Genomic DNA, 13,346 nt, shown 5'->3' on the forward strand with positions numbered 1-13,346 from the left:
GCTCTGCTTTTCACTCCAAGCACAACACTCATTCTCAGAGCAAATATGGCTGGAATAAACATTTTGAAAACATCTTGATATGAAAAATAGCAAAGCGCATTTATTATAGAAGCTCCCTGGTGATAAACACCTTCTGCTGCGGCCCCCGGGGGCGGGAGCTGGGGATGCACCATTGCTTCCCAGCCTGGCCAGATGGTTCTCCACTGGTGTTACTGGTTCTGGGACTGCGCAGCACCCAGAGCTCTGGGGAATGCGCAGCGCCGTGTGCAGATGTTGCTCTGTTACCGGGGGACAAAATTACCTGTGACTTGGGCAAAAACCCAGGGAGTTTACAAACCTCACAGTCCCAGAGTTCACAACATTCACGAAAATGAGAGTTATGAATGAGCGAGGTGAAAAGCAAACGGCTGCGGTTTTTTGCTGACCTATTTTTCTGGCTGCCTCCAGCTGCTGATAGGTGGCCAGGTGTCCTCCCTCGTATTCACAAACTGCTTTTGCCTCTGCGTAGGTGAGCTGGTACTTGCCGGAGCGAGACTCCCTGTGATACACCCCAGCTGCTCGCTCTGTGGGACCAAAACAAGAAGTTATTTCAGTATTGTATTTCAGCTGTCTCACCTTCCAGGGTGCTCTCCAGCACTTTGGGCTACTGTCCAGGTGGGAAGCAAAACAAAATATTGAGCTAGTAGCTGGAAAATGCCAGGAAAATATGTCCCTCGCAGCCCAAGGGCATGTTTCTGCAACCCAAAGGTGTGTTTTTGTTTGGGAGAAGTTGGGAACAACAGCAGATCACCAGGGGCAGGGAAGGGCTCCCCGAGGAGCACTGGGCAGGCAGTAGTTATGGGAACCGTGGTTGGTGTCAGCATCACCCGCTCTGCGCGTCCTCGCTGGCTGCGGGGAAGCTCCTCCTGGATCGCTATCACAGCTCAGCTTCTTGGATGGAGCCCCGAGCGCCTTCGTCAGATGAATCAGAGCTTTGTTTTGTCTCTCCAGAGAAGTTAAATCAGAGCTACTTGGGTAGAGGAGAGGCAGGAATTGAAGGGAATGAAAACGTGAAATAAAAATATCTGAGCTTGTGGTGCAAAGAGCAGGACCAGAACAATTGCTGGCTGACGTTTTTGCTGCACGGAAAATGAATACACTTTCTTCATTATTTTTTTCCTTTGCAGTTGCAAGCAGACTGTAAAGCAGCTTTCCAAGGAAACCTAGAAACTGTCAGTACTACCCAAGTTTTATAATCTTTTCATATTTCACTTGTCTGATGCCATATGTATGGAAATCTGTCTCGGAACGTAACCGCACATCTAATCCGAGTGGCGTTTCTGTTTAGATTTTTCACGTTTTGTGTAATGTGAGAGGAATGGCTGCCTGTAGCTACCACTAGTCAACAGGACTGAAAAAAGACGCAAAACAGGAAGCGTTTCTACAGTAGCTATTTGCACCATGGGGAAAAAAGAATGTCTTTTCTAGGGACAAGCTTCGAGTCAGTAGTTTTGGCGAGGGGAGGATATTCTTGTAAAAACCACGGTCACCACTGAATTGTGGTTAGCCATGGTGAGAACCCTTGTTAGATTCAGAATGACGTTGGCCAATGTAGCTTTTGGACCCACAGTCACTGGCGTGGTGCCCAGTGAAGCGAATGATGCTGCTGACAGTGGTCTCAGAAGACTGAGAGCTGCTTTCTGGAACATCGCTGGGGATGTCGCTGGCATGGGTTAACATCTATTCCCCGCAAAAATGCTTCCGAAGGAGCCCGTTCCATTGCAATGAAGAGTCACAACAACAGCTGCGGTAGAATGGTATGTATATTAAGAAAATAATAATCTATCTTAATTAAATATTTATTTGAGGGAAGTATTGTTTTTTGTTCATGTAATAGTCTATGATGGCTAACGTGATAAATCCACTCACGGCTTCTTTACAGCATGATTCAGCATGCGTGAATCGAAAATCTGAGCCCTACAGAAGCAGCTTTAGCCTCATCGCCCACCCAGGGGACAGCCTGGATGTGACATTATCCATGTCACAGCTCACCGGGAAGTGAACAGAAAGGTGAATTGAAAATCACAGAATGTAGTCCTTGGGATTAGCTGAGCTGCGCCCCTTACACCCAAAGAGTACGAGGCAGCTGAATCCTCCCGTTTGTCACCTTCGCAAAGGTGACCAGTCCCAGCCAAAGCAAGAGCAGCCTTAAAGCTGAGTGTTAATGATGTTTTCTGGTCAAAGCCCCCACCGTTCTGGCAGCAAGACCCACCCTGCTCCTTCCCTGGACCTGCTGCTGGATGCACCACCCGGGATTTGGGGGCAAACGCTGCTGCTCAGGCTCAGCACTCCGAGCTGACAGAAAAACTTACTACTTCTAGTTGTTCTCCTGACATTTTCACCTGGCAATATTGTTTTCAAATCTTATCTCTCTAAAGGTATCTACCCCCACTTATTGATGCTAAAAATGTCAGTATGGACAGGCATCGCTTTTTCAGAATATTGCTGGAAAGGTCTGCTCATCACCGTTTCTGCGTGGGCTGCTCCACCAGCAGCACCACCGAGTCCTCCTGCAAGGTCTTGGTGGTGGTGCTATTCCAAAAGCAGCTTTGGAAACACAGACTACACACGTGTGCTCCACCAGGCTTGGAGATTTGATGCTAGTTCGGTGTGTCACAGTTTAACAATACAGTGTTCCCCCAAAGTATTTCTAATTAACTGATCAGATCGTTCACAGGCATCTTCTTCCCCTCCCTCTTAATTACATTAGGGGCTGTGCAGAAAGATAAACTGCATCTGCAAAAACAGACTTGGGTCAAAACATTGTACTTATTAACTATTCATATACATTTACATATTGATGTGTGTGTATCTACATATATAAACATATTCACAGTCACACATAAACACACACACACCAATTACTGTGTCTTTATGGAGGTGATATCACGGCCATGAAGATAAACCTGCATGAAACGTTGTTTTGACTTGTAAGCACAAGCAGATGCCGGCTGCTGGAAATGTATATGGTCCATACACCACGGGGCCAGCATTGCAAAGTGCATGTCCCAGCTTGAGCTGGGCATCTCCTCTGATGGGGGCTGCTCTTCTTGTGAGACCCCCCCAAAATCTCATCCTGGACAACAGTGAGAACTTTCAGCAAAGTTCGTTCGTTCTTTGCCTGAAAACCTGCATGCTGGGAATGTTCTCTCAGGGATTTCCTACCCACTTTTCTCCTCTGGTTCTTACTCAAAAGATCACGGGTTACGTGGCTGACAGGACACGTTTCTTCCAACTCACACATCTTAAAATCTCTCCTTGATGTCCAGAGACAGCAGGACCCTGTGAGGACAGTGACCCTGTACTCACCCACAGCAGCAGGAGATGGTAAAACGCAGCCAACCTTTCTGCACAAACACAAGCAGCATGAAATTTGGCCTAATAAAGTGCCCTCAATATGCATGACACAAACACCAAATGCTAAATAAAAAGGAATATTTAACTTTTAAGCAGAGGGTGGTCATGCAGAGTTACTGGTTACTGTGCTAAGGCACACGGTCAGATTCAGAGCATTCCAGCAAATGGGGCAGTTATGGCCCCTAAACTGCACAGACACACAGAGCACGAATGGGGATGAAACTCTGAACACCAAGAGAGCAGCAGCTGTCCTGGGAATCCTCCTTTGTGGCACCAAGATCTGGCACTCCCTTCATTTTCAATTTGGTCTTGATAGGGCTTTATCAGCAGAAGAGGAGATAAGCAAAGCTCAGATGTCCCTGTGCATTCCCAGGTTTTATTCATTTATTTATTAAAAAAAACCCAACAAAGATGAATAAATTGGATGGCTGGGAGTTTGCCCAATTTTTCTTCATTCATATATAACGTCACTGAATTCCACTGGTAATTCAATCAGCCGTGTTTAGAGGTTTCAGCAGTGTTTGGCTGTGGTTACATTAGATGCTGCACTGCTAAAGGATCAGAAAGCAGAGTGGCTGTTTCAAAGTTGCACACTGGGCTTCCAGATTTCGCACGTGTTTTTTTATCTAGAGCAAGTCATCAGTTTTTCTCGCATGGATCATTTTTATTTACTCTCATAGGAAACGCTAAAGGCGTAGCAAAACATGGTTTTATTGTGCATTCCAGTGACCACTCTGCCTTAATTTTGAAGAGTTAGAAAATCTTTTCTTCAAATTGACTCATAAAACTGCTTAAAGGATCACTGCTATTACGAATTCACATTTATGTTGTAGTAGCCATTAAAGGCTACATGCAGGGTGGCTGGATGCAGCAGTCGTGTGGCTATTGTGATATTTGCAAATAAACCACCCAGGACCCATTCTCTGGCCAGGAGCGCGAGCGGCACGGTGTGCGCCCGAGCTCTCGGTATGGCTGAGAACGCCCATCACAGCCTGTGTTCAATTCAAATCCACACAAACCTCCTCTCTGTCATCCTTATTTCTGAACAGCAGCCCATTGAGGTGGTGCAGGAGCCGCCAAGCTGCCGTCCCCCAGCGCTCTCCCCTACCTGGGCACCTGCAGCAACCCCGGGACACAGCCGGCGCGTTCCGAGTTCAGAAGGAAAAAGAAGTCATTAAAAACGTGCAGTCAAATGGAAAACAATCCAGATTGCTTCTCTTTCTCATTTATGTTCCTGTTCATTTACACGCGGTCCTCTGAGAAGGGGCTGGAGCCACGTGGTGGCTGCACCAGCTATTCAAGTGTGGCCCCAATCCCTCGTGAAACATCTGAGCAAAACAGAAATGTGTACTGGCTATGGGAATTCCTTATAACCCTTAAAGAAACAGGCAGCATTCTAAAGAAGTTTGTAAGTGTTTCTCTAAAAAAACGGAGCACTCGGTGCATGTTTTTGTTTTGGCATCCTTTATGTGACTATATTCTGACTATGCTTTTCTGTTGTCTTGGATAATTATAGAGATCTATAAAAGGACTCTAAGAGCTACTTAAACCCACTCGATGTATACGAAACTATTCCCACAGCATTTTCTCTAGCCCTTTTGGAATCTTGTCTCCACTGTTTAATGATGTGAACAAACCAACGGCCAAAATATATACATTTCTCTACTCTCTCAGAAACCCAGGAAATATTATCGCTATTATTTCCAGATCATTTAGTTTCATATATAGGACCCCAGGCATCTGAAGTATGTTCATGCAGAAAGTAATTCATTCCTTTGGCAAATGTTTCTTTTCATACTTGTTTTCCTTCATTAGAAGCAAGTATTATTTAATGCTGTTTTCACTTTACCTCATGCTGTAGGAAAATAGATTTTGATGAAATATTCCATAACTACTTTATCCTGCACTCCAGAGAAATAATAAAAATAGTAACCTCATAAGGACAAAACTTCCAGTCACTACTCAGACAAAATGATCACCCATTTCAATGCAGGATTTTGCTAATATTGATGCAAGGCTCATTCTTGTACTGCTAGGTGCTCATCTTTATACTGTTGAAGAAACACAGTTACATTTGCAGCAAAATATTCACGATTAAATTAATTCTTACCTAACCAAATGGAGTTATGCAGCACTCCGTCCTTGAATCCCCACGTCTGAGCCTTGTCCCATAGCAAAGCAGAAAAGAAAATGAGTGCAAACATCTCTTCCGAACGATTAGGCTGAAAATACTGCCTGTTAAACTGCTCAGGGTAACCTCTGCTAGCAGCTGGCTAGATCCTATTGGAACATCTGGAAGCCAGATCTTAAATAGCGCTTTCAGCTGTGAGGTCAGCGAGCCTGCTCCAATTGTGCTCGCTGTAGTATTATTACACAATTAAATGTGATGTCTGCAGCCGTCCATGTGACTCACTTTTGGCTCTCTCGATCCCCAGCGTGTCCAAGAAACCATTCTATCCCCCACTACTGCAGCACACACAAACCATTTTCAAGCCAAAGTCTGTTCATTCTTCAGCACTTGCTGTCTTCAAATGCCACAAAAAGCAATAAAACTAATAACCAGTCTGTCTGCTCACAGTGTTTCTAGTCACACCACTTACAGGACTGAAGAGAATCACACATACTACTTCTCATTCTCATTTAAGCATTCTGTTCTTCTGTGTATAATTTGGATTTAACTTCACAGTGACCTAATCAATGAAAAAATGCAAGGAGAATATTTCGCATAGGCTATTTGAATGCAGTTTCCCTACATGGAATCTGAAATTGCAAGTCAAGCTCCCAGATCAGCATAAAACTGCAAGTGTCAAAAACAGATGCTCTTTGTTCTGCAAGTGGGAAATAAAGCTAAAATCTTCCCCTCCAAACCACAGTTTAACATCTGATTCATGGCGTGACAGCTGTCTGCTTGTCTTCCCTTCTGGCTGAAAGGGAATACTGCAGCTGCTCCTTCTGCATGAGTGGGAGAGCAGAAAGGGGGAAAGATGAAAGGATGGAAAGTGGTTTGGTGCTGCCCACTCCCCAGCAGCCATTGGAAGGCTCTGCTCTCCAGTTCTGATAACACTCGTAACTTCTGAGTCAGGAGATACAGAGGAAGATGTGCTCATGACCACGGACACAATCAAATCAAACGAAAAGGAAAGGGTGGAGGACTCTGTGCCTACTCAAAAATATTTTACAGAGATGACTACTGTACCATTGAGGAAGATACTCTTCATCACTCCTGGCTTACCATAAAGGGAGGAATGCCTGGCTACATCCTATACACAGACGCACAGACGTGTTCTTCAGAGAGATGCTGATGGGGAGAGCTGTGGGGAAAGGGAGTTGAGAGTCTTACCGCTGCGCTAGAGTAGCAAGGAACCTTCTGCTAAAACACCCATGTGCCTGTCACTCTTCAGCACTGATGAGAGCAAAGACCTTCTGATAATAAACTTCACCTACAAGCACATCCCTGTGTGCACACCCATGCTTCAGCCGTTTGAGTTCGAATCTCCGCTGTGCAGCAGTAGGTGTACAGTGTTTTCTTGCTCCTGACAATGCTCATGTGCACTCTGATGCCAAGGCCTGGCGCCGGGACATCTGTCACACCACGGACAGAATCACAGGCTGGTTGGGGTTGAAGGGACCTCTGGAGATCATCCAGTCCAACTCACCTGCTAACACAGGGTCACCAGAGCAGATCACACACGTCGGTCCAGGAGGTTTGAATGTCTCCAGAGGAGGAGACTCCACAACCTCTCTGGGCAACCTGGGCCAGGCTCTGGCACCTCCCAGCAAAGAAGATTCTCCTCATATTCAGATGGAGCCTCCTGTGTTTCATTCTGTGCCCACTGCCTCTCACACTGGCATTGGGCACCACTGAACAGAGTCTGGTCCATCCTCTTGACACCCACCCTGGAGATATTTATTAGCATTGATAAGATCCCTCTCAGCTTCTCTTCTCGAGGCTAAACAGCCCCAGCTCTCTCAGTCTCTCCTCATCAGAAAGATACTTCAGACCCCTCAGCATCTTCATAGCCCACCACTGGACTCCTTCCACTGATTCCTTGTCCTTCTTAAACAGGAGAGCTCAGAACTGAACCCAGAACTCCAGATGGAGCCTCACCAGGGCAGAGCAGACGGGGAGGAACAACCTCCCTCAACCTGCTGGCCACACTTTTCCTAATGCACTTTTCCTAATGCAGCCACACTCAGTGGCCCTGAACAGCTGGTGACATCCCGTTGGTTCCTTCTGACCAGCTGGGGACATTTAGGGCTTGGTGTCTTGTCGTCCTCGTTCCTGCCGTGCCAGGGAGCTGCCATGGAGTGGGACGTGGGCCCAGGGACATTGCCTGCTGGTTTGGTCAGCGGTCTCTGCTACACTGCTTGTCCCACCACACTGCACAGCTCCTCTGGCAGCACAAGAAGAAAGCGCTTTGGAGACTTGTCCCGCTGCACAGAGGTAGCAGCACAACTCTATTTCCTCTCTTTAGATTTGAGGATTGGAGCTTTATTTCTACTTGTTTTCTGCTTTAATGCCCAATCAATAGGAGTCCGAGCTTTTTGAATGAGAACTAATCCAGCATCATTCTGTGAGAGTGTACTGAGAGAAGCCTGTTGCTTTCTAAACATTAATATCCAAGACACGTGTCTGAGGTTACCTGGGATCTGAGTTGTGAAAACACCAGTACGGACTTTTGGGCAGGTGGTGAATGGAGGGGGCAGTGCTGAGCACGTTGCTCTGGAGCACCCGTTTCCCATCGGCTGAAGAAGACGTGCACTTGGCTTTGGCTGAAGGAGACGTGCACTTGGCTTTGGCTGCTTTGGAGTTGTGACATACTTTGGTATCTTCTGGGAGCCTAGAAACAATGAAGAGGCATGAGGGAAGGAGCGGAAACCAAACAACACTGAAAATTCAACAGCAATATTCACTGCAATCTAAAGAAGACTAATTACTGATCGAAATGAAGAAAACCCTCTTAGGATGACGTGAAGATTTCTCTTTGCACAGGACACCTTTTCTGCCTGCCCCTCCAAGCACATCCCTCTGGATGCTATTGCAACGTGAGCTGCTAGCTTAATAATTTTCAATCAGAGCCAGATGTCCGTGCCACAGGGAATTGTTCAGTTCTGCGGTAGGCGGGTGCCGGTCCCACGGGATCACAAAAATGTGTTAATGGTGACTAACTCATAAAAGCAAGGGGTGCATCCCAACTTGGAGATGATTCATAATAGACTACCATGCTGAAATTCCTCAGAAAACCACTCATGCAATAATTATTATATTTTATTTTTTTACTGAAGTTAACTGTTAACAGTGAAAGGCCTCAGTTAGAAAAAGCAGCTTAATAAATAAAGGACATAAAGTAGCAAACAGTTCTAAGAATGACAGTATTGACAGCAAGGTCCAATGTTTGAATTAATATATACCTCCCTGCAGGAACAAGGCTACCTGTTAATAAGTCCATATAAATATAATGGCTTATGAGTCACAGAATCACAGGAGAACTGAGGCTGTAAGAGATCACAAGAGGTCATCCCGTCTTGGAGTGAGTATTCAGATGTCTACTATAATATCCTCTGAATAATCCCTCAAATGGATAAACTTCAGCTTTGCTGGACAACACCAAAAGCTCCAGGGGGTTCAATACATGTTTTATACTGAAGAATAATTGGGGATGGTGAATATTTTGGTACCTGAGGAAACAACTTAATGTTTGCTGTTGTGTTAACATCAGACATACGCTCCAGACTCAGCCTAGACATCAATCTGTGCAGCCTGCAGTGCCAATAAAGTAACACGTTCAGTCCCATACATCTGCCTCCCGAGGGAGAGTGTTCATCTGCAAATCCCAGCAGAACCTCTCGCAAGAAGATATTCCACAGCTGCACGCCAGCACTGTAAGATGTTCCTCTGACAGTATGTTCTTCAGTTTTCTTCCAAGTTTTCCACATTTAAATACACCCCAGACAAACCTTACATAAATTTAGGCGGGAGCTTTCCTTGACTCTTTCCATACATGCATATGTTAAGAAATACTATATGAAAGTGATTCTGTGTTTGATATGAGCACCTCACTTGGTGGTTCTCAAACTGTGCTGCAAAGGCCACAGTGATATAAGACAAATGGCAATGACAGACAGAATAAAAAATCCCATAGTTTAATGGATGAAGCACTGAGGATGAAGGGATATTTAAAAAATAACACTAGTGTATGCGGGTCACAAATCTCCGTTGCATTCATTTAAATATCAAGCACCTAAACATCTCATTTGTCTTCTATTTATAAATTAATGAGAACGGGGAAATATTTATAGCTTTTGTATTCTACGATTCATATATTACTGGTGGTAATATAGAATATATTACAATTATATTGTTTGTAGCTTTGAGGATGATACCATGAATGACGTATTTGAACGGAAAGGCGTGCAGTGGAAGGCCCTTCATTGGGAGGTTTTGTGCAAGAAACTGCAATCTCATTCAGAAAAAATCACTCAATCGAGTAGGAAAAAGCAATGCAAGGGAAGAGACAATGGGAAAATTAAGGCTAATTATTCTTAGGAGAAAAACCAAAAATAGCTGATGTGAAAGGGGGGAATGTGACAACACTGACTGAATTCACATTATGGGAAACCTGAGAATGACAGAAGAGCTATTTAACCTAAAGGAAGGAAAAAGCCCAACAATATCATCCCATCTCGTAAAGAGTTAAATTTAGGCTGAAAAGCAGCAGACAATTTTAAACCAGAACTCCAGAGAAGTTTTAGCACAGAGCACTGAACTTATTTTGGATGATGTTTGAGGAGGAGCTTGGGCCTGCTGTTGTTTGAAAGAAGGCCATTTGCAGCCCTACCTTATTTCTATCTCTTTTTAAACAAATTTTATCTTATTTTATCTTATTTTGCCTGAGCTGAGCTGTCAAGGTACAAGTTGAACGATTGTTCCACACCCCAGGACCCCCATGGAGGCCACAAGAACCACCAGATCCCAACCATATGCCACAGGGCAGAAATCATTACACCTGAATTATTCCTGGCAGATGCTTTCGCAGCTCGTTCTTATGAACCTGCAGCAGCCTCCACAGCCTCCTGGTGCTTAACTTCCTACCATTTTAAATACCTTCCTTAACCAAAACATCTTGTATTAACTAAAACCTTCCTGCTGCAGCTTTAGCCTATTTCTTCTTTTTGCTTCAGCAGACTGAAGTACCAGAAAGTTACGTTACAACTGTTAGCGTCTCTTGCTTCAAGTTCTTCTTTAAAAATCAACACGCTGCTCTTTTCATCTTTGCTGTAGGTCATGTTTTCCAGACTCTTGATTGTTCTCATTCCTGTCCCCTGTCCCCAGTCCAGGTGGCGAGCATCCTTGGCGAAGTGTCGCGCCAAAAGCAAACACAGCGCTCCAGCGAAGGATTCCACAGTATCAGCGCAGAATTGTGTCACGTATTTTCCAGATGACGCTTTGGTTTATACAAAATCCTCGTCTGGCATTCACTGTTAGTGAGATTGCCTTTGAAAATACCAAGGCAGGTTTTTGGAATACCTGTTTCATTTAAAATGAAATCTACTCCGTGTTGGTGAGACCCCACCTGCAGTGATTGCATCCAGCCATGGGGTCACCAGCGTCAGAGGGACATGGCCCTGCCCATGGCAGCGGTGGCACTGGGGGGGCTGGGAAGGGCCCTTTGACACAAACCATCCTGTGATGCCTTTGACAAGAAGATGCTTTAAGTATTAAACGCATCCAGAATGAAGGAAACCAACAACATTCAGTGGGCCTACGTGATTATATTAACTTGCTTTTCCAATCTCTCTTTTTTTGTACGTTTTCTGCACGTTACAGAAACAGTGCATTATGGAAAAGAGCTGATTAAACTCTCACATTTATGTTTTGCACTAGAGAGAAACTCCCTCCCCAGTGCATTTACAAAACCGGTGTTCTCAATTGTCACACATTTGTTCTACTTAAAGGAAAGATAAAAGGACGTTCTAATCAGATTTCCTAACATTTTGTGTCCACTGTATGCTGCAGATGATGCAATTTTAGAAGAAATTTATAACGTGAGAACTTACTCAGCCAATGATTTTACTATTTATTGTCACAGTGTTAAGCTAAACTTTCAGAGACTATTTTGTCTTATAACTAAATATTTTGAAACCTACTCAACTTTGTCTTCTGGTTTAACTCTCATTGAATCTAATGTCCATTTTTATCGGCAACATCAATGAGATAAGAATTAACTACTCTGTGTAATGGCGCTTTAGTTAAAACCAAGCAAACACAAAACTTCATGTGAAAGTAGAACAAACCAAACCCATTTGGGATTATTAAGAGCAGATGTTAGGAGAGCATAATGGATTCACTTATAAAAAATCTGAACATTTGCCAAGTTAAAATATTTGTCAGCTGAAGTCCTATAGCGACAGCAATTCTCAATAAAATAGTTGAATCTATCAAAGTTAAAAATATATACAAAGTTTACAAGTGCCTCGTGGATGTTTTTCTATGTTTATATTTTCAAACTACATAAACTTTAAAAAATCACAAAGTGTAGTAACCCCCATTTTTAGACCATGACACTGAAGAATGGGTAACATGGCAGGGGATGCCAAGACAAACCAAGACAAACGGCCTCCCAAGACTGCCAAGCAGCTCCAAAAGGGATAACTAACTTCCAACTCCAACCATCGCAAAGCAAACTGCAACAATTTGGGGGTGTATCTGTGTGTATGTAAAAATATTAATCTTCAATTGCATAATTCATATATGCAAAGAGTCAGATGTACAGAATTTAGTCCCTTCGGGCCACAGTTAAGACACTCGAGGCTTGTCCACTGAATACTTGATATCAAAGAGCCAATGCAGTAAAAACCATGACATCCAGTGTTCTTAGAACGCTTTTCTCCTCCTTTTAGAAACAAGTATTTTGTTTTCCAGCCAAAGTGGAGAAGCTTTAAAGGGAAATACCAAGAGAGAGTTAGCCCAAAATATCTCCAGTCAACTCAGCACTTGTGCTGTGCTGAGCTCAGATGTTCTCAGACATTACGAACATTTTAAGGATACATATATCCCTGTGATATGCACACAAAAGACCTGATAATCAGAGGCTTTAAAGAAGCCTATGAAGAGGCAATGTGCTTCTTTTTAGTAAGCATGTCCATAAAAATATTAGTGCCTGGCAAATGTATATGAGCTATCTAGTATTTACATTACAATACTTGTGAAAAACGTTGTATATTAACTATTTTTACGCTGGTGAAAGCAAGATCAGAGCCAAATCACTGGTACCCATTCAACCACATGGAGACAATATTTGCAAGAAAGACTTTGTGCTCAAGCAGTTTGGGGAAAGAAACATCCCTGTAAGTCTATGTGCTTTCAAAAATGGGTAATTCTAAGAAATCTTCCCATGTGTGAAATAGTAGGGATAATTATTTATGCCTACAAAGGACAGTTAATCAGCCACAGTGAATAATTACTTCTGCAGAAAGGAAATAAATGTTTTTCCTCTGACAGTTTATCTGTCTACACTAATTATGTGACTACTCAGTTTTGTGGCACCAGGAGAATGACCCCTATGCTGGCAATAATCACAATGCACCAAGTGGACAGAATGAACTAATAACTACATTAAAGAGTGCAGTAAAAATCACATTCCTCACATTACACATTCAGTGAGATATTGCATAAGTTGTTGCAAAATTGACAAAAGTATTGCCTACAAAATAAACATGTTAATTGGTTTTTTCTTTGTAACTAAAGAAACAAAGCATTCACAAGGGCTGGTTTCAATCTCCTATGTTTATAGTTATTGCATTGACATCCAACATAGCACATGTATTCACACTACACAGCTCTAAACGTCTAATTTGAGTCTGTGAATTAAGAGCCTTTCCATTAAGTGAGTCTCCAATGGATATTGAGCATATAAATGCTGAACAGCTGATTGCTGTTTTTCACCTGC

The 13,346-nt window shown here is 43.5% G+C and overlaps 1 protein-coding gene across 3 annotated transcripts in view; it reads right to left on the reverse strand.

Annotated features, from left to right (window-relative positions):
* TNFAIP6 (TNF alpha induced protein 6) overlaps positions 1–13,346 on the reverse strand; it is a 39,802-nt gene that overhangs the window by 5,567 nt on the left and 20,889 nt on the right. For 2 of the 3 annotated variants that reach the window (XM_071810674.1, XM_071810673.1), the window contains exons 5-6: positions 8,040–8,237; positions 426–563 (exon numbers count right to left, since the gene is read on the reverse strand). In XM_071810674.1, coding sequence (XP_071666775.1) covers positions 426–563; positions 8,040–8,237 — 336 coding nt within the window. Of the gene's footprint in view, positions 1–425; positions 564–5,506; positions 5,968–8,039; positions 8,238–13,346 lie in introns of those variants that run through there. The other variant, XM_065841108.2, reaches the window with a different exon arrangement.

This window comes from Patagioenas fasciata, chromosome 7 (assembly GCF_037038585.1).
Source record: "Patagioenas fasciata isolate bPatFas1 chromosome 7, bPatFas1.hap1, whole genome shotgun sequence".
Taxonomy (NCBI): domain Eukaryota; kingdom Metazoa; phylum Chordata; class Aves; order Columbiformes; family Columbidae; genus Patagioenas; species Patagioenas fasciata.